Genomic DNA, 27685 nt, shown 5'->3' with positions numbered 1-27685 from the left:
CTCTGTCAGACTTCTTTCACTTAGCATAATATCCTCTAGGTCCATCCATGTTGTCGCAGATGACACGATCTCTGTTTTATGGCTGCATGATAATCCATTGCATATATACACCACATCTTCTTGATCCACTCATGTGTTGATGAACAGTTGGGTTGCTTCCATAACTTGGCTATTGTAAATAATACTGCAATAAACATAGGGGTGCATGTATCTTTTCAAATTAGTGTTTTTGTTTTCTTTGGGTAGATGCCCAGTAATGGGATTACTGGATCCTGTGCTATTTCAGTTTTAACTTGGGGGGGAATCTCCATACTGTTTTCCACAGTCGTTGCACCAATTTAATTTCCCATGAACAGTGCATGAGGGTTCCCTTTTCTCCACATCCTTACCAAAACTTGTTATTTCTTGTCTTTTTGATACTAGCCATCTGACAGGTGTGAGGTGATATCTCCTTATGTTTTCAGTTGGTTTTCCCTGACAGTGATGTTGAACATCTTTTCACGTGTCTTTTGGCCATCTGTATATCTTCTTTGGAATAATGTCTATTGACATCCTCTGCCCATTTTTAAATTGGAGTATTTGTTTTTGGGTAGGGAGTTGTATGAATTCTTCATATATTTTGGGTATTAACTCCTTACTAGATATATCATTTGAAAATATCTTCTCCCATTCAGTAGATTGTCTTTTTGTTTTGTTGATGGTTTCTTTTGCTGTGCAAAATCTTTTTATTTTAGTATAGTCCCAGTAGTTTAGTTTGCTTTGTTTCCCTTGCCTAAGGAGACACATCCATAAATATATTGCTAAGGGCAATGCCCAAGAGATTACTGCCTGTGTTTTCTTTTAGGAGTTTTATGATTTCAGGTCTCACATTTAGGTCTTTAATCCATTTTGAGTTTAGTTTTCTCTAGCTTTGTTCTTAAAATTACTTTGGCTGTTTGAGGTCTTTTGTGGTTCCATACAAATTTCAGTATTTATTCTATTTCTGTGAAAAACACTAAAGGTATTTTGATCGTGATTGCATTGATCTATAGATTGCTCTGGGTAGTATAGACATTTTAACACTATTAATTCTCCTAATCCACGAACATGGTGTATCTTTCCATTTGTTTGTGTCACCAGTTTATCAGTGTCTTACCAACTTTCATCAGTTGTCTTATTAAAGTTTTCAGAGTATAGGTCTTTTCACCTCCTTGGTTAAATTTATTTCTAGGTATTTTATTCTTTTTGGTGCAACTGTAAATGGGATTGTTTTTTAGATTTCTCTTTCTGCTACTTCGTTATTAGTGTATAGAAATGCAACAGATTTCTGTATGTTAATTTTGTATCTTGCAACTTTACTGGATTTATTTATCCATTTTAATAGATTTTGGTGGCGTCTTTAGGATTTTCCATCTGTAGCATCATGTCATCTGCAAATAGTGACAGTTTTACTTCTTCCTTACCAATTTGGATGCCTTTTGCTGCTTTTTCTTGCCTGATTCCTGCAGCTACAACTTCACAGAACCATACTGAATAAATGTGGTGAGAGTGCACATCTTTGTCTTGTTCCTGATCTTAGAGGAAAAGCTTTCAGCTTTTCACTGCCAAGTATGATGTTAGCTCCTAGGGGGGTTTTCAGATACAGCCCCTATTATGTTAAGGTATGGACCCTCTGAACCCACTTTGTTGAGAGCCTTCTTCATGAATGGATGTTGTATTTTGTCAAATGCTTTTTCGACACCTATTGAGATGATCATATGGTTTTTATTCTTCCTCGTTAATGGGATATATCAGATTGATTTGCAAATATTGAACCACCCGTGCATCTCTGGAATAAACCCCACTTGATCCTTTTTAACGTGTTGTTGGAATCGATTGCTAATATTCCATTGAGGATTTTTGTGTCTATGTTCATCAGATACTAGCCTCTGGGGTTTTTTGTTGTTGTTGTGTTATTTTGTTCTGTTTTTATAGTGTCCTCTGGTTTTGTTACCAGGGTAATGGTGTGGAATGCCCTCTGTTATTCAGTTTTTCCACTCTGCTCTCTCTCCATATCTTCCCCTCTCTTTTATTTCTGGTCTTCCACTGTGACTAAATTTCTGCAATATTATAGAACTAATACAAGCTTTGTAACCTTTAGAGTTTTCTTAGACCTACAGATGTGAGAAAATGGATTTTGGACCATAGCAGACAGACTGAAAAAGTTTAAACATGTGTGGGTGTGTGGGTGGATGTGGCAATGAAAGGAAGATTTCATTGGTAATTTGTTATGAGGATGGGTTCATCAGTGAGGTTAACATTCTTTGCTCAAGAATGAGAGGCCTTAGGATTGATCTGCTCTTTTCTAATGGCAACACAAACTTACTCTGTCACACTGACATGTGAGGTAGGTGACCTTTCTCAAGTCTAGAGGTCTCCCAAGATGTCCTTCATAGAAACCAAAACACTGGATAAAAACTTCCATGCTTGGTTTAGCCCAGATACTTTTTATAGAGCTACAACAAAATAATAAAGGTCCTAATACATGGCCAGCAGGTGTAGGTGCTAACAAATGTCAGCCACTAATCCTCATCCACTCTCTCAAGCTTCCTAAAGTCCCCAAAGATCTAAGTTTCCTTGAAATTTTCTCAGGATCAAAGTCACAAACAAGAAATAGTTCTAAATGGGGGCACCTGGGTGGCTCAGTCGTTAAGTGTCTGCCTTCGGCTCGGTCATGATCCCAGGGTCCTGGGATCGAGCCCTGCATGGTGAGAAGCCTGCTTCTCCCTCTCCCGCTCCCCCTACTTGTGTTTCCTCTCTTGCTGTCTCTTTCTCTGTCAAATAAATAAATAAAATCTTAAAAAAAAAAAAAAAGAAATAGGTCTAAATGGTAGGTGCCAATCACCAAAAGTACAGATCCTTTTCAGATGCCAGTAACTCAGTTCTCCTCTTTGGCACTTATACTTTCTTTGAGAATGAGATGCTTTGACTGCACTCCCACTGTTGATTATACAGAATGTTCTAGATGAACGTCCTGGGGGCTGTCACACTCAGCTCACCAATCCACTGGCCCCAAACTCCTCTTCAAAGATCCCTTTCCTAGGAACACTGCAACCATAAGATTCTTAGCAGAAATTCTCCTATCCCAACCCAAATCCACTTAAAGTGGCAGTAATAATCTGATATACCCTAGTGACACTGCTTACTGTGATATTAAATATATATTCATGTATAGAAACGTTTTGAAAACAAAATATGAAGGTTATGAAAAATAAGTCCCCTTTAATTAAAGCTTTAGATTCAGCTTTGTAAAATACAACTCAGTTGAATTTTCATTTAACAATTACATTATATCCTGTAGGTATAGACCCTCCCTGTTGTTTGCACACAACTTCTGTTAATGGCAACAATAGACGTTGCTTATGGGAAAGCTTATGCCTCAAAGCATTTTAGGGGGAAATGAAATTAAGGCCAATAACCCTTCAGTGTTTAAAGGTACCAAGCCTGTTTTCCAGAACTCCTGTTGCCTAAAGAAAGGAAAAAGGAATTGTTTCCTTCCAAATCCACACAAGCTCGTGAAGGGTGAGGCTGCATTTAACTCGTCCGTTTTCCTAAAGTCTTTATAGCCGAAATCCCTGAAGCTAGGACTGGGAGATTCTGGCCACTGTTCTGTTGGTAGTGGTCTGTTTTGAGAGTTTCCCCCAAAACCCCACTTCAGTCATTTTTTCTTTATCTTTTCAGGAGCATCTAAAGGCCTTTGATGATGAAATCAATGCTCTTTTGGACAGTATGTTTGGACCTCGAGGTAAGTAAGCGACTCGAGGACTTCGCGTCGAAGACGGTTTCGTCACTTCTGGGTGTCGAAACAGGATGGTGCTCAACATTTAGAGATTTAACTTCCCTCACCTTTGATATCCTTCTCCCGGAACATCCAGAAAGCCTCAGTTCTCCTGCTCAACCTTCCTGGGATGAAAGTCCTGGAGCCGCAAGCAGGGACGGAGCGTGGTGCGGTGCTCTGCTTTGGTGCCTCACGGCTGCCAACGCAGTCGCCGCCGTCCTGCCCTCCGCGCCTTCCTCAGCTCTCGCCGCCGCCCCTCCCCGCCCACCTTCCGCCCCTCCCCGCCCACCTTCCGCACCTGCGCAGTCAGCCGTAGTCTCTGCGCTTGCGTATCTCAGCGGGGCGCGCGCTGGCTTTGCCCAGGCTGTGGCTGGAGTGGCTGCGCGCCTGCCCACTCGACCGTCCCCAGTCACCAGGGTCTCACCGCGGGGCACCGTCCCGTCCAGCGCCTGTCAGGGCGCCAGGGACATCGTAGTCACCCTACACAGCTTGCAGATGAATGAGTATTTCCCAAACAACATGCTTTCGCTTGAGCCCTGCTGGTTCACAGACTGGAAAATCTGTGGTTCTCTACAGGGTATTTCCCCAGCACTGTTGGGTAGGGGGTGGAGGGAAAGGAGGTTTTCCGGTCTTTCAAAAATCTTTAAATAGAATCATGTAGAGATGATTTAGACCACTTCAGTCTCTATATAGGCTTTACAAGCTATCCTAAATTAATGACTGTATAATTTTAATATAATGATACTGTGATTGTATAGAGCTTTAAAAAAAAAAAAAAAAAGATTTTAAGTAATCCCTGCATCCAACATGGGGCTCAAACTCACACCCCCGAGATCAAGAATCACCCGCTCCACTAACTGAGCCAGCCAGGTGCCCCTGTATGGAGCTTGTAAAAATTTTTACATAGCCTTTTTTCCCCCCAGTTTATCTTTGTGACGATCCTCTGGGGTAGGCAGGATATCTGTATCTCATAAGCTTTAATGACTGGTCTCTGCCTCACAGTTCTCGTGGGTGGGAAGGAGAACGGTTCATGCAGAGGGCACAGTGCTCTAACTTGGGCATGCGGGGTTTCTTGGTGTCTGTGGCTTTCTATTTGACACTGCCACTAGAGAGTGAAACAGTGGTTTCTCTGACCCGAGTTCACCTGAGCTTTGTGTTTACTAAGATCACCATGATCTGGAATTCTGCAGATGGGGAGTCACAGAAGGATCGGCTTGCGGTAGTTTACTCAGCTCTGGTCCGTTTTATGGAAAATTCTTTTGTAGCGAGGAGATTGTAAGATTGACTGTTGACAACTGGATCAGGTGACCTCCACAATGACAGGGAATCTAGCATCTGGGCCATCGGGAATCTGTTTTCCTTTACTAAAAGTGGCACAAGCTTAAGTTGACTGGCAGGCCAGCTCATAGACTTCTGGGTGTTCCCTCGTCTCTTGCGTATTTACTTATTCCATATTACCATTAAGGGATATTGTTGGGGGCAGATATCTGACACAGATGCAGAGCTAACACTTATGTCCCAAAGATAATCTTATTACAAGTATTTATTTCTATCTTTTGGTTGGGACAGTTACTCTGCTTGACCAATGTGGTGAACATTTACAGGACCATGACAAAACAAACAACTTTAGGTGCTGTGTTAGTTTTGTAATATGTGCTTGACCCATTGTACCAGTTGATCTATATTTAATGACTCAGAACTAAGTGGATGCATAAGTGAGACAGAGGAGAAGTAGAAGGCCTGGGCCCTCTCTCACAGAGCATATATTGTGGGGCGGGGGAGGTCAAACCACCCCATCCGAAACAACTGGAAAGCAAGAAAGTAAACCATGTGTACTGGTTTTCTAGGGCGACAGTAACAAAGTACCACAAGCTGCATGGCTTAAAGCAACAATGATTATTGTCTCACAGTTCTGGAGGCTATAAGTCTGAAATCAAGGTGTTGGAAGGGCCGTGTTCCCTCTGAGGTTCTAGGGAACAGCCTGTTCCCTGCCTCTCTCCCAGCTTCTGGTGGTGTCAGTAATCTTTGGCATTGCTTGGTTTGGAGATGTCTCTCCTCAGTCTCTGCCTTCATCGTCACATGGCTTCTCCTCCCTGTGTCCCTGTGTCCAAATCTCCCCTTGTTATATAGGGCACCCGTCACTGGGCTAGAGCCCACCTGATCTAGTATGACATCATCTTAACTTGGTCATACCTGCAAAGACCCTATTTCCAAGTAAGGTCACAGTCACACAGGTCTCAGGAGTTAGGACTTGAACATACCTTCTGGGGGACAGAGTTCAATCCATAACACTGTAACAGGAGGTAGGGTAGCAGTTTAGGGCAAATATTTAACTTTTTTACTCTCTGTGCCTCAATTTTTCTCAGGCCTTAACTGGGGATAATAATATCACCTATATGGTGGATGTGTCTATTACCTTGACTGTGGTAATGGCATCGTGGGTGTTTGCTTAAGTCCAAACACATCAAATTGTACACATTAAATATGTGCATGTATATCAATTATACCTCAGTAAAACTGTTAGAAATATCATCTACATCATTAGATTGCTCTGAGAATTAAATACGTGAATGCATGTAAAAGGCTTAGTGCTCTGTAAATGTTAGTTGTAATAACAGTTACAGCCATAATAATAATTCTAAAATGAGACTTGTAGGTTGCCTGGTGGCTCAGTGGGTTAAGTGTCTGCCTTTGGCTCAGGTCATGATCCCAGGGTCCTGGGATCGAGTTCCGCATCGGGCTCCTTGCTACGTGAGGAGCCTGCTTCTCCCTGAGCCTGCCATTCCCCTGCTTGTCTCCACGCACCCCCCACCCCTTTCTCTCTGACAAGTAAATAAAATCTTTATAAAAAAAATAAAATGAGAATTGTTATGCAGATGAGGAGCTGTAGTTAATGAAAGAGCACTAGGAAATGGCTCCCTTCAAAAGGCAGGATGTTTATCTGGTCTTGAGAGGCTGTGTAGGATTTAAATATGGAGGTGGACATTAGGAAGTGGCAGGCACATAGCACAGACTTTTATGACTAGTGATTACCAGCTAGTTCTATGAAAGTTAATCTCTATTAGTCACATGGACGCTGAGATGAGCCCCTTTCCTACCTTGTTATCTCTGTCACAACCAGAGGGGTTTCCAGAACAGGAGATGGGACAGTGAGGGCTTGAGAAGGCACTTTCCTTGATACTGTCTGTCCGGTGGGGTGGAGTAAGGGAAGCTGGGGTGCACAGAGTAGGTAGAGTGGAGCAGAAAGAGGGGCAGAGATGTGGGAAAAGCAGAGACAGGAAGAAAAGGGCATGATCTGCTGGAGAAATCTGTTCCTTCCAACTCTATTTACAGAGATTAAAAACAGCATGCTATTTTTTTAAACTAATTTATTTGTCAGCGAGCACAAGCAGGGGGGAGGAGCAGAGGGAGAGGGAGAAGCAGACTCCCCACAGAGCAGGGAGCCTGATGTGGGGCTGGATCCCAGGACCCGGGATCATGACCTGAGCCGAAGGCAGCCGCTTAACCGGCTGAGCCACCCAGGCATCCCACGGCATGCTATTTTTTATAATTGTGGGCCAAATTATTTTCTTTATGTAAACAATGAAAAAGATCAGAATAGAGAACTCAGATCATTTTGTGCCTCTAGTTCTTTTCAGATGTTACTAATTATAGAACTATTCTGTGTATTTTATTTAGATTTTTACATTTTCACTCTCCAGACTAAGGAACGCTTGGTGTATCTTGGTCCTTCCTCTTGGCTGTTTATACTTCTAGTCCATGGTCAGGTTTAGGTCCTCGGTTGTATTCTCTACCGACATGTCTGAATCATCAGCAACGGGGCTTTGCCTTGACTGTCTTGAGCTTCCCCAACTTGCTGTGCAGTCCCATGGCTCTGGCTCCGCTGAACTCTAAGCTCAGCCTGGTTTACCGCATAGTAGTCGTCGGTGAGCTCCACAGAGTGTGGGTTTTATGAAGGTAGCATGCACTATCCATACCCCTTCTCGCCTGCCTACTCCAAACTTCCCCAAAGGAGGCAGCAGCAGGTGTAATGGGCTGGGCATCAGACGGGAATTCAGATCCCGACTCTGCTGTCCACTATTGTGTGGTCTTGGCAAGTTACTGTGGCTTTCTGAGCTGGTTTTCACCCACAAAATGACATAGGAATACTTCCTATTTATTGAGTTGGAGTAAATAAACATCGTAACTGTTTCAACGAAGAAGATAGAACTACTACCTCCCACCTTAATTACTTGTCCCTGTCACTCCGGGTTCAGCCTAAGCTCTCTCTGCTCCACAAAACCTTCCTTAACTACTCCCACCCCCATGGGGTGGTTCTTCGGAACTGTAACCCAAATCCAGCTTAGTCAATGCCGGACTCTTTCTTGTTGTATTGGGTATGTACAAATAAAATATACGTGACAGTAGGCCTTAAAAGTTCTCATCAAAGAAAAAACATTTTTGTGACTAAGGTGATGGATGTTAACTAGACCTACTGTGGTGATCGTTTTGCGATGTATTTGCAAATATTGAATCATGCCGTACACCTGAAACTCGTATGTTGTATGTCAGGCATACCCCTGTTAAAAAAAAAAAAAGACCAAAAAACCCAAAAAGTTTTAAATATATGTGATAAAATTTTATAACTAAACAGAAGTGCTACTTTTCAGGATTCTCACTGTATGTGTTTCTTTTCAGATTCTCGAGTCAGAGGATGGTTCCTGTTGGATTCTTACCTTCCCACCTTTTTTCTTACTGTCCTGTATCTGCTTTCCATATGGCTGGGTAACAAATACATGAAGAACAGACCTGCTCTTTCCCTCAAGGGTGTCCTCACCTTGTACAATCTTGGAATCACACTTCTGTCCATGTATATGTTGGTTGAGGTAAGTATTTGCATCGCAGAGCTGGTGGCCAGAGAGACAGCGCGCGGGCGAGCAGAGCTGGTGGCCGGGGAGGTGGTGCACGGGCGAGCAGAGCTGGTGGCCGGGGAGGCAGCATGCCGGCGAGCAGAGCTGGCCTGCCACAGCGGTCTGCGCTCGCTCTCAGTACTCCGCTCTTTAGATCTCCAGAACTGTTCCAGTGTTTGCTCTTACTCCTTCTGAAAGTCTTGGAAGTCTTTCTCACTTGAATTTTTCTCATCCCTTCAGTCCTTAGTCTTTCACTGTAATTTAAAATCACAATTTAGATCTGAATGGGCCTTTAAAGTTCAGATGTTCTGATTTTCTCCTTTTAAAGGTCAATACTGAGGCTTGGAAAACGTACGTGATTTGCCAGAGAATAGATCGCTGTTGAATGACTGACAGGGTAGTTTTTAAGTTGACTTAAGTATCGAATGCAGTTGGTTTGAAATACAAATACATAGTCCCTTTGAGACCACTGCCCGCATCTTTGGGGCCCCTGTGACAGCGACAGCGGTGGTGGGGCTGTTTCTCAGGACTGACCACGGAGGCCGGGCCGACATTCCAGCCCAGCTCCGGCTGCCCCATTACATCACGCATCACCCATTCCTTTGCAACGTGCCAAACTCAAGTAATTCTGCAAGAAGAAGAACAAGTAACAGTTGCCCTGCCTGTAAACCAAAGGCTGTTTCAGTCCACTGCAAAGGACAATCAAAAAGTGCCAAATTAAACTGCTCCAGCAAGCAACCTCAGGGGGAGGGAAGACAAAAACATGAGGAAACCTGAGGGAACGGGATAAAGTCATTCGTGTTTGGTTATAAATGTCTGATTATGGCACAAGTGTAGTTGCCTTCCTGGTCCTTGAATTCTAAAAGAACATAGATCCTTGCCTAACGTCTGGATCCTCCCCAGAGTTTAATCTGTGCCTTGTTCAGGTATGCACCATTCTGAGAATGGTTCCTAACTGTTACTTTCCATGCCTACCACCCTGTGATTGGAGGACCGGCGATGGACTCTGGGGGCAGGAAAGCCAATCTGCAATCCTCTCACATCGCTTCTCCTAATTTCCCTCACTCTGAAAGGGGAATCCCTAGTTAGCTTTGCAAGTAGGTAAGTTTCCCTTCACTAGATGAGCTCGCAGGATCTAGCAACTGACAGGATTCATTTCTCTGGGAAGAACCAAAGGGAGAGATTCTCTTCCTTGGATTGTTTCCAGAAGCAGCACCTGTGTCAGAAGGGCATCCTGAACATCTCACTACACCAGAAGCTCTAGCACCTGCTGGATTCAGAAGGCCCGAATTCAGGAGTCACTGTTGCTCTCGCTATAATTGGAGAGCAGTAACTTAGGCTTTCTGACCCTTAGGCAATTTACCTTTAAAATGGAGATCCGGTACTTGTCCTCCTTAACTCATGAGGGAGCTGAAAGGATTAATCCGTTCTGTTCGGCCGACATTCTGTGAGCACCTATTCAGTGCTGTGAATTGTACTAATAAAGCCAAGGAGATAGGAAGCTGAGTAACACGTGACTTCTGGACTTGAAAAGCTCACAGACTAGTACACAGTAGGAGTTAGTAAAAACAAAAATGCTGTATAAATGTTAAAGTGCATCATAATCACCATTAAAGGAACAGGAACAAAAGGTTAGTGTTTGAACAAGTAAATGGTTTCTGCTCCTTTTTAGGGAGGACATCTGCCCTGAGCCCATTCCCTGCTGTGAATTTTATCTATTGTTTATCCACTGTTGATCTTCTCAGGCTTCTGTACCTCGTGGTTCAAAATCGCTACTTTTGATTGCCTCCTAGTTTCCTGAGACTGTAGCCTCCTCCAGGCCAGGCATAAGGTCTTGGACAATTTTGGGGTATATTTAATAGCCACTAGTTGAGTGATAGGTTGATTTAACCTTGCTAATTTGTTAGGCCCAGTTCAGATGTTTGCATAGGCCAGGAAGTTACTGCTAAAATTGTTAATGTTCTTTCAACAAATATGTGGATTTCCTACACTGTGTCAGATTCTCTTCTAGATTCTACAGCACAGCCTTTCCCTTGTACAGCGGTGAGTGGTGGGCTGGTGGTGGGGCAGGAAGGCCTCTCTGAGCATGTGATATTTGAGCAGAAACTGAATGATGAAGATCAAGCATATGAAGATTTGGGGAGAGTGTGTTTATGCAGAAGGAGCAGCAAACATAAAGGCCTCGAGGCAGGAACAAACTCGGGGTATTCAAAGACCATAAAAAGAAGCAGTGCAGCTAGAACATCCTGGACAGAGGAGGGAACGATCCACAGTGAGGTGGAGAGGTGGCAGATTCATGGAGGGTCTTGGAAAGTATTTGCCTTTTATTCTGAATAAAATGGCAAGCCGTTAGAGGATTTTCACTCTCTCTCTCTCTCCCTCTCCCCCCTCCCCCTCTCTCCCCCTCTCTCCCCCTCTCTCCCCCTCTCTCCCCCTCTCTCCCCCTCTCTCCCCCTCTCTCCCCCTCTCTCCCCTCTCTCCCCCTCTCTCCCCCTCTCTCTCTCCCTCTCTCTCCCTCCCTCCCTCCTTCTCTCCCTCTCCCTTTCTTTCTTTCTTTCTTTTAAAGCCTGCAGAGGGGCGGGGCAGCGGGAGAGAGAGAATCTCACGCCGACTCCCTGTTGAGCGCAGAGCCTGACAGCAGGCCTCCATCCACCACCCTGATGAGATCATGACCTGAGCTGAAATCAAGAGTTGGCCGCTTAACTGGGTGAGCCACCCAGGAGCTCCAGCTGCTTAATTCTGTTTAGATTTTAAATTGTCAGGTAGTTTTAAACAATCTAAATGGGTTTTTTTAGTAGTTCAGCTGTTTCTAATGTTCAGTTTTAACACGCCATCCCTCTGTGTTGTATTTCAACAGAGCTATACCTTTACACATCTCTGTTAAGCAGCCATAATTAGTAGGCCTTTGCTTAGTTTATGTAATATGTTAACTAATCGTGGTGATCATTTCACAATATACACAAATATCAAATTTCAAAGGCCTTGTCAGACTTGTCAGATGTATAGGTTTCTTTTCATATCCAGAGATATTTTTCATTCAGCAATTGTAAATGACTACCTGCTCCATGTTATTGAAGTTGGAAAGGTTAAAAATTTTCTCATAAATTAAGAAAAAATTTCCCCTAAATAAAATTTGATGAAGGGGGAAAATGCCTTATATACATGCTTTATATTCTAGAATTTTAAGTTTTTGCAATAATAGCAGGAAAGAAAAGACAGAACTTCTTTGGCAGAATTTTCCACAAAGAATTTTAAAAGTTCATTTTCTCATATGTATTTATTGAGTGCCTTCAATGTGCTGGGCATTGGTCAAGGAACCGTGGATTCAAAGATGAGCAAAAAAGGCATAGACCTTTATAGAGCCTTTTGTTTTTTCAACATGAGGGATATAGATATTAATCATTTATAATCACACAAATGATTGATTACCAAGGGGCATAAATACAATGAAGAAAATGACTTAAGAACCTTTGAGCCCTGGTTTCACATCTGTAAAATGGTAATAAATACGTACTTCATAAAATTATGGAGATCAATTAAGCATAAGCCAGTACAAAGTATTAATAATTAAATATTAAGTAATATTAAATAATTATTGAATAATACTGGGTGGCTCTTGATTTCGGCTCAGGTCATAATCTCAGGGTCATGAGATCAAGTCCCATGTCAGGCTCTGTGCTCAGCATGAGAGCCTGCTTGAGATTCTCTCTCTCTGCCCCTTCCCCCACTCTCTCTCTCAAATAAGTAAATAAATCTTTAAAGAAAATTTTTAGGGTTTTCTCGGTTGTTTGCATGTAATTCTACATTTCACCTGTAGAAACATAGGACTTGATGATCCCTTACATGAAATATTTTGTTACTCAAATTGTAGCCAAATTCTGTTCCTTTGGGCCACTGTAAAGGATAGAAGTAAATTATACCAAATCAGGAATACAACCATTGGTATCTCTTCAACAGCAAGAATGAAATCCTTTGATCACATGTGTTTGAGGACAGGACTGAGAAATTCAAGTGCAGGGTTGTTCCTACTCAGACCTTGAGGAGATGCCCATCAGAAACATGAATAGGAAATTCCATTCTCTTCCAAATTTTAGTGTTAACTTTTCCCCCTTTGTTTCTTTGGCAGCTTATTCTCTCCAGTTGGGAAGGAGGCTACAACTTACAGTGTCAAGATCTCGCCAGTGCCGGGGAAGCCGATGTCCGGGTGAGTCCTGAGAAGCTGACTGCCCTCTGCAACCATTTCTCTTCAAAAAGGAGAGGAGGTTTTCTCCTTTCAGATATGAGGATGGGGCTGGGATTACATAAGAAAGGGAGTCCTCCTGTTCTAATAGAAACGCTTGGTAACAAAAATATTTTCCGAACGTCCAGCAGTGGGGGACTGACTGAATAAACCATGGCACATCCAGAAATGGATCCCTTTGCAAAATGGAAGGAGGAAGATCTCTATACTGCTAGAGCCATTACTGGGACATTCTCTAAACAAAAACAACGTGCAGACTGTGTTTGTAGTATAGTACAAGAAGTGATAGTGTGTGTGTGTGTGTGTGTGTGTGTGTGTGTGTGTGTGTGTGTGTGTGTGTGTGTGTGTGTGTGTGTGTGTGTGTGTTCATGGTTTTGAAAAGAAACAGTGGCAGAATAAAACCTAACAAAGTGGTCTCCTTTTGGGTGAAGGAACTAGGCAGAGGGGAATAGGGATGGAAGCTGGGCTTCTCTGAATGTACCTTGTGTCATATTTGATTTTGAAACCATTAAGTGTTTTACATAAAGTTTAAAAAGAAAGCAAGGTAGCCTTCCTCCCCAAACTTGGAAACTAAAATAAATGGATACACCCCTATATTAAGTTGGTGACATAACCACCTGTAGAATTATTTCAAGGGACTTAAAAACAGTGTTTTGACTGAAATTCCCTAGGGGGATATATCTTAACAGTATTCTGTAATTTTTTTGGTTTCTATTAATAAAAATATTAGTATTGCTTTTTGGAGACTGTTATAGGTACAATGTAGAATAAAGTAAGTACATATGTTAATATCATTACAACTAGTATTTTAAACATAGTTTAACTTTTTTATTAGTATCTCTTTTCTAACATTAATCATAGAGTCAAATAGGAAATATCAGAATTAACGTTATTCTAAACACAAATGTGTTTTTTAGCTCTTATCTCCAGAAAAGGCCTAGTTAGTCTCTGACAACCCAGTGCAGTGAGCAATGAATACCCAGATTGTGCTTTCTAAATATAATTTTCCACCAGAAGGGATTAGGGTTCTTAGAGAATTGGCCAATTCCCGGTTTGGGGTGGGAAAAGTGTATAAGCAGAATCCAGGACATCTTGTGACAGAAAGCAAGCAAGCTGTCCAGGACTACTCCGGTCATTACGAAAAGATGTAGGAGCCACCCTGAAGGGGACTCCCAGTGCTCAAGATGGGACAATTCAAAAGATTACTGATGAAACATATTACATTTATTTAAAAACCATGAGCTTAAAAAGATACCAAAAAACACATTGTTGACGTCTGAAGGTTGCTAGAACACCAATTCATTCTAGGGAAGAAAAGTTAAACATTTATCTTTGCTTTTCATATGTGAATTTCCAAATAGAGCTCTTTCTCTAGAGAAAAATGCATAACAAGAGAATTAGAAAATCACCCTTTTGCAAGTCCTGGTGAAATGATGGCTCTGTTCAGCAGTCATCCATAAGTGATAAAACTGTTGGGTAAAAAACAAGGTGAATGGAAAAACTTCATAATGGGGGCACCTGGGTGGCTCGGTTGGTTAAGCGTCTGCCTTTGGCTTAGGTCATGATCCCAAGGACCTGAAGTCCAGCCCTGCATCAGGCTCCCTGCTCAGTGGGGAGCCTGCTTCTCCCTCTGCCTCTCCACCCCCCCCCACCCCGTTCGTGTGCACGTGCACTCAAAGAAAGAAAGAAAGAAAAGGAAAGGAAGGAAAGAAAGAAACTTCATAATGATTGGACTAGGCTGTTAATGTCTGAACTCTCTGTCCATGAATGTCCGTGAGACACCCTGAATTCTGTGCCTCCCAGTATGACGCACCAGGAAGTACACAGAACCACCGGCAAAGTACTCCTGCCCAAACCCCTAAATCTCAGTCTATCAAGCCTCTAATTGCTAGTTATAGAAAATGTGGGGGATAGAGAAACAAGTTAAATAGCGCTAGGAATCCGTAGTAGTAGGAATTCTATCCAACAGCTGATCTAGTTTTTGTGAGGAAAAGACCTGGAAAAAGGAAAGGGGACTGTTACTGATCAGGAGACCAGAGAACCATATCACATCAGTGCAAGCTGGACCTTGTTTGCATCCGGATTTACATCAATTATAAAAAGACATTTTTGAGACAGATTTGAAAACAGAGGAGGCTATTAGTAGATATTAAGGAGCCATTAATTTTATTAGCTGATGACATGGTGGTTATGTTGAAAGAAAAAAAAGTAGTTTTTATAGATAAAATGATAGCTTGCATTTGCTTATAATATGCTACACCCCCTGAAAATGTTTAGAAATAGAATTGATTCAACAATTTGAATCATATTAAAAACTTTGAAGCTTAGTGATACACAGGTTCTATAATTTATACTTCCTCTCCTTGCATTTAGGGATGTTTGACAACTTCCATAGCAAAAAACCTGCTTATTAGATAGTAGAAAGCTTTGGGCGCCTGGGTGGCTCAGTTGGTTAAGCGACTGCCTTCGGCTCAGGTCATGATCCTGGAGTCCCGGGATCGAGTCCCGCATCGGGCTCCCTGCTCAGCAGGGAGTCTGCTTCTCCCTCTGACCCTCTTCCCTCTCGTGTTCTCTATCTCATTCTTTCTCTCTCAAATAAATAAATAAAATCTTTAAAAAAAAAAAGTAGAAAGCTTTTAATTAAAATCTTTAATATTAAGATGTACATTTTTGCATCCTCTTTAAAAAACATCTTCAAAGCTATAATACAAAATAAGGTATATAGATTTCTCTGCACCCATTTTTTTGGCACCCATTTATTTCTAATTTATTTCTATCACAGACCAGCATGTTTTGGGATACCATACAATTCTCTAAGGGTTGTTGTTTTACATTTATATTTGGCTTAATGCCTGTGAAGTTCCATTATACCCTTAAACATTAGGGTGGAAGCCACCACACCTTATTATGTTCTTGGGAAGCAGACAATAGAGTATGATATTCTAACTTCAAAGTTTCTGTTACACTTTCCTCATATGTTTCAATGTTAGCGCTAAAACCACAGCACCATTCAGGTATTCCCCCTGTAGCTGAGACTTCGTAAGGGGCTCAGGAGGGAAGGGGCAAAATCTGGACCCACCACTTCAGTGAGGAGGAAGATTTGATTTTAAGTTTTTATTTAAATTCCAGTTAGTTAACATACGGTGTAATAGTAGTTTCAGGTGTATAGTGTAGTGATTCAGCACTTCATACAACCCTGGAGGCATCTTGATTTTAAATCTGAGGAGGAGATGCGAAAGAACTAATCTTCTACGTACAGACGGCTCCTGGGCCCTGTAACAGTTAAGAGACAAAAACATACGTAGGTTAGAGGGAGAGGGGAAAAAGTGAAAACCTAGCATTAAAGAACAGTAGTGATCTGTTCAGTGCTCAGCACGGAGCAAAGATGGGCCAGTCCCTGCCCTGTGTGATGGGCCGTCGGCTGCCTAACCTTTACTGCCCTGGCCTGCTTCCTGTGCACAGAGGCAGAGTCATTGGGGAACGCAAAGGAAGCAGCGGCTGATGAGGCCTGAGAAAAGCAAGGAGAGGGTTAGGTAGAGTTCCAGAGGAGAGGAGGGTGCATGTGGGGAGGAGGGGCTAGGAAGCCCAGAGCACAGACAGCAGCAAGTGCTGCAGGGAGAGTGTGTAGAGCACCTGGACAGCGCACGGTGGGGCGCTCCCAGAGGAGTGCAGGAAGTGGCAGCCAGGGCAAGCCGGGAAAGAGCCTGTGCTCTGCAGGTGCACAGGAGTACCTTGATCAGATCTGCGTGTTGGAGGTGTAACTCGTTTTCACTGGAGTGGGGTGGATTGCTGGGAATAGGGAGAACTGGAGGCAGAGATGCCAGGAAGGTGATTGTGTGATTTCCCGAGAGAGAAACGCACACTAGTGAAACCCAGTGTCCCCCAGGTTGCGGAGAGGTAAGGGAGGGCAGCAGGAGGGGCATTTTCATTGCTCACCTTTTCTCTTTCCTGTTTCCACATTCTTACAGGTAGCTAAGGTGTTATGGTGGTACTACTTCTCCAAATCAGTAGAGTTCCTGGACACAATTTTCTTTGTTTTGCGGAAAAAAACCAGTCAGATTACTTTTCTTCATGTATACCATCATGCCTCCATGTTTAACATCTGGTGGTGTGTTTTGAACTGGATACCTTGTGGGCAAAGTAAGTGATTTTGCTATTTTTCAGTTCTCTGTAATTGCTCTTCTAAGACCTCCAGTGAGTGTCTTCTATTGAATATTGCATATATCAGGAGAGAGAAAAGGGAGGCCACGGGGTGACCTGTGTTGTTACACAGGGAAGCACCTATTTGCCAGTGGCTGGTTATTTCCGGTCTTTGATTCTGGCAAAATCTGAGTATTACCTTAAATTTTAAACACATTTTTTTTTTCTATGCACCAAAGGTCTGAGGGCCAGAAGCATGTACGCCAGCTGGAGCAATTGTCCTCCAACCCCGGGGGCTGAAAGACTCCTGCAGAAATAAATATGGCACCTTCCACAGTCACCACCTGGCCACGCTACAGCTTGGGGTCCTTCAACTCCTAGGACTTTTTTTCCATTCTGAAAAATTAAGGTCACATCTCTGTGTGGCTTTCAATATTTTTCTTTACTGAGAACTACAGTACACGTTATATCCCAGCCTCTTTGCATGTATATACTTTGTATGAAACAAGAATTTCAGGAACTGTTTCCCTCGGCTCTGGGGGATGCACTTTGGGTTTTGTTGTTGTTAATTCTGTTGCACTTTTTCAAGAAGCTGATGATGACTCTCACGACAGGGATTTCATAGTTTACTAATGGGTCCCTTATGCCCTGCAGTAGAGACAGGAGTACTTTCGGATTGTCTTATATCCCCAAATCCAAAAATGTTCCGTGAAAACTCAGAACAGGTAAAACTTCAGTGAAAATGATTTGGGGAGGGCTGCTGGGAAGATGGCGGAGCAGGACGTCCCTGGGCTGACCTCTTGCCGCGTGGCCGCCTAGAGAGCACCCAGGTCGGCATAAATAACCCAGAAAGCAGCCCGAAAACTGGCAGAACAGACTCTCCGCAGCCCGGCATAGACAAGAGGCCACAGCGAAGCAGATACAACCCCTTCTGATCGCTCTTGGCAAGATCCCGTCAAAGCAGTGCCACAAGCCTGGCAGTGTGTGTGCGGCCCAGACAAGGTCAGCACCACTCCAGAGTGAGTCCTGCCGCAGGGAGAGGGGAAGATAACCACACACCCGTCTGACTGTGACCCCAGCAGTGGGATGGGGGCAGGCAGTGGGTCGGACTGCAGGCCCCACCCACCAACAAAAGCTTCTCCGGGGACGACACAGGGACAGTGCCTGCAGTTTGGTGCTACTGCATCTCTGGCAAACACCTGGTCTGACTCGACTCAAGCCCGAGGCAGCCCCGGAGCAGCCTACTAACACCACGGGCACCAGACTCTGCCCCTAACAGGCAGGGAGCCATCGCAGACAACAGGACTGAAGGCAAACACATCCCAGCCACAACGGTAGGACACCCCCTGGAGCAACACACATAGGAGACACCCCCTGAAGCACCAGGTTCTGGGGAACAGACATTGCACTGCAGGACCTCTTCTTCATAGAGCCACTACTTTCAAGTGCAGGAGACGGAGCTGACTTTCCTAACACAAAAAAAACAGACAATGCAAAAGACCGAATGAGGAGACAGAGGAATATGTCCCAAATCAAAGAACAGGACAAAATCAGAGCAGTAGACCTAAGCGAAACAGAGGTAAGTAATATGTCTGATAGCGAATTTAAAGTAACGCTCATAAAGATACTCGCTAGAATTGAGGAAGGAGTGCAGGACCTCCATGAGACCCTCCACCAAGAGATAGAAGATGTAAAAAAGGACCAACTAGAGCTATTGGACTCACTAAATGGAAATAAAAATAGACCATCTGGAATAAATAGCAAGCAAGAGGAAGTAGAAGGAAGGATCAGCCACCTGGAGGACAGAGTCATGGAAAGTAATCAAGCCGAGCAGATGAGAGGGGGGAAAAATATGCAAAATGAAAATAGACCCAGGGAACTCAGCAACACACTCTCAGGTATAACAGTCACATGATAGGGATCCCAGAAGGAGAAGAGTGAGAAACGGGGGCAGAAGATTTGTCTGAAGAAATAATGGCTGAAAACTTCCTGAATTTGGGGAAGGAAAGAGAAAGCCAGATCCAGGAGGCACAGAGCGCCCCCAACACAACCAACCCAAGGAGGTCTGCACCAAGACACAAAGTAAATAAGATGGCCAAAAGTAATGATAAAGAGAGTTTTAAAAGCAGCAAGAGAAAGGAAAGCAGGTACATACAAGGGAAGCCCCATATGGCTATCAGTGGGTTTCAGCAGAAACTCTGCAGGCCAGAAGAAAGTGGCATGATAAATTCCAAGTGCTAAAAGGAAAAAATCTACAGCCAAGAATACTCTATCCAGCAAGGCTTTCATTTAGAATAGAGGGAGAGATCGAGTTTCCCAGAAAAACAAAAATTAAAAGCAAAACCAGCCACGTCCCTGTCATACATGATGCCATCGGCCTGTGTGTCCCCAGTTCAGTCCAGCCGCCCTCCTGCCCGAGTCAGCATGCACGGCCTGCCACCTGCTAAATGCCAAGTCAACATGCCTTCACCTCAGATTGCCAAGGGCTCAAATTGACACTCTTCCCCTCAAGTTTCAGCCCCTGTGCTCAAGTTTATGCACAAAGTGGGCATAATTATAACAGCAGAATGAAGCAACCCAAACATCTATTTCTATGGAATACAGAATGGATAAAAGGAGTGTGCTAGGCTGAGAACATCTCCAACAAGCACATCAAAGAACAATACATGCAGCATGATTCTGGTTAGTAAAAAAACCTGAGAAGAATAAAACAAGATGAAACCAGAGAGGGAGACAAACCATAAGAGACTTCTTAAGCATAGGAAAGAAACTGAGGCCTGTTGGAGGGGAGGTGGAGGGGGATGGGGTAACTGGGTGGTGGGCATGAAGGAGGGCACGTGATGGAATGAGCACTGGGTGGTGTATGCAACCGATGAATCACTGAACTCTACCTCTGAAACTAATAATACACTGTATTGTTAATTGAACTTAAAATTAAAAAAGAAACCCCCCCAAAAAAGAAAGAAAATGATTTGGGGACCTTAGAGATATATCCCAAACATTCTTGACGTTTTAAGAAACATCAGTGACTATGAAGATGCAAATTGAAACCAGAGTGTGAAGAAGGAAATTGCTGGGGGTGCAGGAGTCAGAAAGAGATGGGTCTTTTATACCTCTCCTGGACCGAATCTAGTTTCTTGAGTTTTGTTATTAAGACGATGATAGACTTATGCTTAATCAATATAAAGCCCATAATCAATATTAAAGAATTATCAAGGTTAAGTATTTTTTGTGCTTATCAGCTATCTCATTACAAATCACTAAGCATCTGAATGACAGTCTCACATAATCTCTGTGTAAAGACATTGGATTCCTGTTGATAAGATGCTGTGTGTGACAATTTCTAGTGAACCTAAAATATTATAAAATTATAACCAACCACTCCTTTTGCATTCATTCATGGCAATGAAAACTCAGGTAAGTAAAGAAATACCACTGACCTTATGGTAGCTGATACTCTGAAACTCTGTGTTTTCATGTAAATCCAAGCCCTGTAACAAGTTATTCCAGCCTGTGTTTGCGGAGGACTTACTGGATGCGAGTGTTGTTTTCATTTCTTATTCGTTGATTTGCATTTATCTAACCAGACCTCTGATCTAGAATTGGAAAACCAGGCTAGAGAATTTAAATTGATTAACCAGCATAGGTGCGGTACTTTTCAGTTTATATAGTATTATTCAGTCAATCCCATCATGCCCATTTTCCAGATGGCAAAATCAAAATTTACCAAGTAAAATGGATGTATCCAAGGGGACCCAGCTAGTAGGGGTCCTCTAGCTCCACAGCCCCTTCACCGCAGGACTCAGCTCCATCTGGATCCCAAGGTAGCACGTAGGTGGTATTCACTTTGCTGGACACTATTGTAAGCACTTTGCATGTATGTATTGATTTACTCCTCATGACAGTGAGTATCCCAGTTTCCAACAAAGAACCCGTCTCTGACATCTCACCTCTTAACAGCTAAATCGTTTTGCTGCTTAGTTGAGCCAACGTAGAATTTAATTTTTGCCTTTGGTTTCCCAAAACACCATTCACCCCCATTGATGGCAGCTACAGGGACTTCAGGAAGGGAGGGGCGGGGAGGGGCACAGCACAGGTCCTCAAATTAGATTTTAGACATTCTTTGTCCTAGAAGTCCATGAGATGGCCCAGCCACTGCGAAATCTCAGTGGCAGGTCCCTCTTCTGTCCCAGCCTTCTGTCCTGCGGGACCTTCTCTCGCCTTCCCCCAGCATCTCCTGCTTCCTAGGTCCCTCTCAGGTTGAATTTATAAATATAAAGAGCAACATACTGTCCTTGACTCTAGAACACTTTGTTCAGCCTCATACTGGCGGCTTTCTTTCCACAATCAAAATGGTTCATCCAAGGTTTAGCAAAAGCGGAGACACCTCTCTTTCAAAGCAGTTCTGCCACCAGTTTTAAGCCAACATTTCGTTTTTTTCCCAGATTAGTGGATAATAATGATGGTGTAAGAGACAATAAAACCTTTGCAGATCAGGAATTACCTGTTTGGTTGACACTCTGACTGAAAAACCATCCCAGTTTTGTCTTGTCTCGGCGACTTTTGCTGAATCCTGGAGTAATAGCACAGAAGCGAAGGTGAATATGTCCGTGTGAAATTCTGGTATCTGCTAGTCCCGGAGTTGTTACTCATCTTCAGTGATGATGTACAGGAAGAACCAGTCTCTCTGGATAAAGAATGAACAGTAATTTTTATACTGTACTTTCACAGGTTTCTTTGGACCCACCCTGAACAGTTTTATCCACATTCTTATGTACTCCTACTATGGCCTTTCTGTGTTTCCATCTATGCACAAGTATCTTTGGTGGAAGAAATATCTCACACAGGCTCAACTGGTATGTTATCCCTTCTTTCCGCTTTTCTCCATGTGAAGCATCTAAATATTCTCAGGGATGGAGGAAAAGAATCTGTCATCCTCGACAGAGGCTTTTCTGTGTGAGGAGGCTGCCTATTTTTCTCTAAAATTGCCTTTTAAGCATTAAACCTGGGGTGTTAAAATGTCCTCTGTGGATACAGTTAGCTTATTCCTTGCTTTGAAATGTAGATGCTTTTAACCCAGACATTAATTTTAACAGATTCATTTTTATCTAATGAATTTCAACTGCTACTCTTTCATGAGAAAACTAGTGGGCAATTATATATACCGACTAGTGTCATTTCAAAGAAAACATCTGGATAGGATAGTGGGCTGCTGCAGCATTGTATGTCTGCGAATCTTAGGGAGTACTAGAAGTTGAGTTCTCAGTGTATAACATTTCAAAATGGATTTTCTGTGGCTTGCCTGGTTGCCTCACCTGCTGCCTCCCCACCCCCTCCCCCAGGTACAGTTTGTGCTCACCATCACGCACACCATGAGTGCAGTGGTGAAACCCTGTGGCTTCCCCCTGGGCTGTCTCATCTTCCAGTCTTCCTACATGCTGACGTTAGTCATCCTCTTCTTAAATTTTTATGTGCAGGTAAGTGACCCGTAAGTCTTCAGCGGCAAAACATAGTAGACTGGGCTTTTGCCTCACATAGAGGTTTAATTTTGCCAATTAAATAACGTAGCACAGACTTGTGCCTAATAGAGGCATCCAAAGGAAACAGAGAAATGTGCATTCCTAACTCCACACCCCGCATCCTCCCCTTGAAGGATAACCCCTGTTCGAGCCTAGTGGGCATTTTATTAGAGTTCAGTCAGGTCACACATCTGGTTGATGTATTTGCACCATGCTACCCAAGTCTTATATGTGAATGCAGGAAATATGTTTGAATGGAGAAAAACAGAAGCTAAATGAATTTAGTATTAAAAAATTGTTTCTATATTAGCACTGTGATACTATAAATTTACTATTTGGAAAAAAATCTTTTAAGGCCAGCCATCGTAGAAAGGTCACATTGGCTTTTTCTTCACTAAGTGTCATTTTCTTTTAATCAACAATTTAAATGGAACAGAGCTTCAAAACAATTTCAGAGCAACTCTGTTAAGACAAAAACTGATGAAAGCCGTGGCAGGGCACAGGCCTCAGGTGATTGTAGATTTTAAATTACTCTCCTGTGTGGGCGAGGGACAGAGAAATTAAGCTTCATGAAAAAGAAATGAGAACATACAGTTCTATTCAAAACAGCACTTTTGAAATTGTAATCAAGTGTGTATTTCTTTCTTCAGACAACAAGTGCTTTTTTTTTTTAGTTTGTGTTTGCTGAAAGTTAACCCACAGGGGCTTCATACAGAGCCCAGCTGTGGGAACCTGAACCTCTGACAAGCTTTTAAGCCCCCGTGTCTCTGAAATTGGACTGGCTAGCCTTTGTCTTCTATAAGAGATAAGTTTCCTCTGAGAATTTCTAGAGAAATAACCATTGATAGAACCAAACAAAGCCACCCAAACAAAAACAAACCGAAACAGACTGTTCCAGGAAAGCTCAGGAAGTCCACGTGGTGCTTGGGGTCGGACCTTGAGGACAGCAGCATGCGGCCCAGCAGGGTGGGTGCTGGGCGCCCAGAACTTCAACCCTACTTGTTGGTTCAAATGGAATCTTACTCCTTTAGAGTTGAGTATGTAATTTCAGTCTTGACCCTTGTTAATACCATTGCTTAAAAAAAGGTAAAGATGCGATGAAATCAGGTATTTTGTCAGAATTAGGAAGGATATGCCAAAACCCAAATCAAGCCAGAATCCAGGGTACTGGTACTTTTAAAATAACAGGACCTTTTCAACTTGAACTGGAAAAGGATCTCATTTTTAGGAACTACAAGGAAGCAACTAATGCAGAATAATTTGGGTGCTCATCCCATAATACGTAAATCCTAACCAGTGTTGATAAGGTGAAAGAAACAACCTTTCATTGGAATTCATATTTGTCTTGGGTTTTACCCCTTTATTTTTAACCATTAGCTTAAAAATTGTCCTGTTACAAAAATTCTTATTTGTCCAATATGCAATAAAATCATGAACTGTTTTAGATTATATGCCAATGTCAGAGTTAAAGTCTTATTCAAGAATCCTTTTTTTTTCCCCCATCTTTGAAATATACACATCCAACAGACATACCGGAAAAAGCCAGTGAAGAAGAATATGGAAGAGCCACCTGCAGGGAAAGAAGTTAAGAATGGTTTTTCCAAAGCCTACTTCACCGCGACTAATGGTGTCATCAACAAGAAAGCGCAATAAACGTCAAGTGACAGACAAAGCATATATAATAGCCTAACAGATTCGCTTGTTTTAAAGCAAAGACTGAATTGAAAGTTATATATGTTTTAGCATAAACTAATTTCTTTTGAGTTTATAAATCATTTGTATCTGGAATGTATTAATATAATCTGTTAACTGAATGCTCCCGTCAGCACAACGTGTCACCTCAGACACCGAGCTCTGTAGACCTCAGACCTGGTGCAGCTTCTCTCTCCTCCTCCCCACAAACTGAACCCCTCACCAGAAACTGTCTCCATTAACGCCTTATACACATACAAAGCCAGGAAACATGGAGCCTTGTTTTCTGAAGCCAGTCTTCAACTAAAAAGTTTTATTCAGATTGAAATGTTTAAAACAAAATGTTAATTACCTTCTAACCACAGGGTCTTAATCTATATTAAGCAATAATTGCTTAGTGCTTATTAAGCAATAAAGTCATTAGTCCATTTGTTCCATTAGGACTCAACCCCAGAAAATACTAAAATGGATTATACATGGAAGACAGGAAAATCTAGCACAACTTTTTTCTTTTAAGGTGCAGTCTGTCAAATTCCTACACTAAGTCTCAACTTAGTGATACGGTAATGAAATTTGTATTTTATTTTGATGATTACTTTTTCTAAGAAGAAAAAAATCATCTGCCAAATCCTCATAGCTCAGGGGCTTCGGATAGGAGTTGAGTTGTTCCTCAGTTTTAATTTGGTTTCCGTGACTATTCATATATTCATGTCTACCTCCTATGTTAAATTCCCCTACTTTAGGTTGTAAACACACACTTTGCTCAGTTTTGAAAGCAGGGTCTAAATCTGGCTTCCTTTCTGATCAAGGAATCTTCCCTTCTCCCTAGAAGGATAAGCCACTGGAATATTCATAAATCAGAGCAGTTGGGGCAAAACAGACATTGAGTTGTTCCACTGTTTCTTGTGAGCCCGCTTGTGAATACTACCCCCAAATACCCGCTGTCACTCTTTGCAGGTTAAGGTTTTGAAAATGGGACGAGGGGGATGGAAAGAGTCCAGCGCTGAGCCAGGGGGTGGTAATGAGCCTCCGTCAAAAGTGCCAGTTTGGCAAACTCGGCACATCCCTTCCCTGCCCAGGTAACACGCTTTCTACTGAGAACAAGCACAAAAGCAGAGGAAAGCAGCAGTGAAGATTCTTTCTTCTCCCTAAGTATTGGACCTTTACCATTCACTTGCACCAAGAAGGGAAACAATATTTTTTAAAGATGTGAGGAAGATTTATGCCCTTTAAGACAAGACTTGCCACCTTTGACACTTACTCTTTCCTAGCTTCTCTTTAAAAGAACTTGTAGGTTGTGATGGTGAGGTCAGAGGCACAAGCACCAGAGAGGCGTGCTTCCCGCTGCCTGGGCCCCACCCCGTCTGTCGGGGATGCCTTTCTGTCCTCCTTACCCCCTCGCTTTCTAGTGTTTGTTAAAATTCTTTTCTGTTTAAAAAAGAGTACAGACTCTGGTACGACACTGAACATGGACTATGTTTGTGTTTTCTCACTTCTCGCTCACGTCCACTACGCTCTCAGGACCTGGCCCGCTGTGTGGAAGGTAACGGGTCTTAGCTGTTTGTTGTGGTAGATGTAGACGCGCTGTGCATATGTGTACGTCACAGGTGGGCACTTGGTCCATTTTTATTGAACACACATTTCTGACACCCACTTACTCTTGGATTTATTTTTCTAAAAAGTTTTCTAAAACTGATTTTTCTAGGGTGCTTCATCCCCACTTCTTCCATCCCATCCTAACAGTATTGTTATGAGTATCGTTCTCTCCCAGAAATTCATTTTAAGGTAAGGGCTAGCCCCAAGTGTACCTCTGATTACTCCTCTGTAACAAACATGGGTTGGACTAAGGAGAAAGCCCCTCAGAGCAACTGGACTCTAGTTCAGTTTTAGGTCCCAAGTGAGGGCTAAAAATCTGTTCTCAAAGTGCATTCCGGGGAAAAATGAGACCCAGGGAGAAGCCATATCTCACTGGGCCTTCGTGTTTGCAGCTGGTTCTCAAATGTCAGGAAGGCCAGAAAGTCTCCCCCCGCCCCGCCCTACGTTTACCTGCAACTTTGGTGCTTTCCTGGACTTGGTATTGGCAGAGCAAGGAGGGAAGCCATCCTTCGGCAGAATGAGCGAGCCCACCAGCTGTAAGTACAAGGCAGGTGGAAGCCTCTCAGAACAAAGGGAAAAACTGGGGTAGTTTGCACTTTCCAGCTCCATGTAGAGGTTTCAGGATGCTGTGTCCCATTGGGTCTTTAATTCTAATCAAACACTTCTAGCCTTCAGCCATTCAAGGGCTGATACAAATACACAGCGCTATGAAATCTTAGCCACAAAAAGTGAATCAGGTAAATAACCTGTTAGTATTGGAACTTTAAAAAGCAAAATGTCTACCTTTAATGTGATTTTCCTAAAACTGTAAAAAAAAAAAAAAAAGCCAGCCTATATACATTAGAAAAATGAAAACTTTTTGTTCCCGAATTTCCTTTTACTCATAAGAATGAAAATATGTAATACTATAAGCACATGTTAAAAATTCATTGTTTTTTTAAACAAAATGGAATGTTAAATGGAAATGAAGTGACATTTTCAACCCATCAAAATGATATATTGAAGCCTTCAGTCATATTGAGAGAGAAGGTCCCGATCCATATCCCCATCAGAGAGGTACTTATTTTTATTTGTAAGGCAAAATGATACTTACTGTGATGGGCAGAACAGCACTTTGTAAGAGACCATGCTGATTCTTCCATATAATTTTATGATGTTTCTGGGGACTTCCTTATTTAGAAAATGTGGATATCACTTTTTGGTTTTCCTTTGAAAATACTTGAGAACATAATATCATGATTGGGGTGGACAGGGATGCAGGAGAAGCCATTTTTCTTTGTAGACCGATAAGCATTCTGTATGATTGTTGTATAATAAATTGATTTTTACACTGAAGCACAGCATGTTGGGATTGTTCTTACTTGGTTCAAAGACATTAAAATGTGTGTCTGCATGGTATTCCAAATGATTACTCAGGAATTTTTTTTAATAAAGGGATATTTTAGCAATTTTAAATGTTTAATTCTTCATTTCAACAAGCACTGCATGGCCTTTTATGTAACAGTATTAGCTTTACATAATATATACCAAGTGAAACTCTTTCAGAATATGGTTATTACAAGAAAAATTTAAGACCAATTAGATGAGCAGAAGATATAGTGGTTATAACAAGCAGATTTGCTCTATAGAATAACCCAAGGAGGAGCACTGGCCTGGTTGAGGGGACAGTGTGAGGCAGAAACCTCTTCCCAGGCTCTGGAGCTGCAGACTCTCCCCCTGCAGAGCACCCAGACAGGCAGAGAGGAGGCTGCGCCAGCTCAGGAGTGGGAGGTGAGCTGAGACTTGACCATGATGAAGCCCCACAGAGACGGAA

General features: G+C 42.6%; 1 protein-coding gene across 3 annotated transcripts in view; it reads left to right on the top strand.

Annotated features, from left to right (window-relative positions):
- The window catches only part of ELOVL2 (ELOVL fatty acid elongase 2), a 69715-nt gene extending 42399 nt beyond the window's left edge, over positions 1 to 27316 (top strand). For 2 of the 3 annotated variants that reach the window (XM_027603729.2, XM_027603730.2), the window contains exons 2-8: positions 3700 to 3763; positions 8474 to 8661; positions 12812 to 12889; positions 16894 to 17065; positions 21797 to 21921; positions 22408 to 22542; positions 24112 to 27316. In XM_027603729.2, coding sequence (XP_027459530.1) covers positions 3700 to 3763; positions 8474 to 8661; positions 12812 to 12889; positions 16894 to 17065; positions 21797 to 21921; positions 22408 to 22542; positions 24112 to 24237 — 888 coding nt within the window. In that variant the 3' untranslated portion in view covers positions 24238 to 27316. Of the gene's footprint in view, positions 1 to 3699; positions 3764 to 8473; positions 8662 to 12811; positions 12890 to 16893; positions 17066 to 21796; positions 21922 to 22407; positions 22543 to 23258; positions 24047 to 24111 lie in introns of those variants that run through there. The other variant, XM_027603731.1, reaches the window with a different exon arrangement.
- The last annotated feature ends 369 nt before the right edge of the window (positions 27317 to 27685 follow it).

Source organism: Zalophus californianus, chromosome 7 (genome assembly GCF_009762305.2).
Source record: "Zalophus californianus isolate mZalCal1 chromosome 7, mZalCal1.pri.v2, whole genome shotgun sequence".
NCBI classification, from domain to species: Eukaryota; Metazoa; Chordata; class Mammalia; order Carnivora; family Otariidae; genus Zalophus; species Zalophus californianus.
Note: the sequence above shows the minus strand (reverse complement) of the source record. Positions and strands in the feature narration are given on the sequence as shown.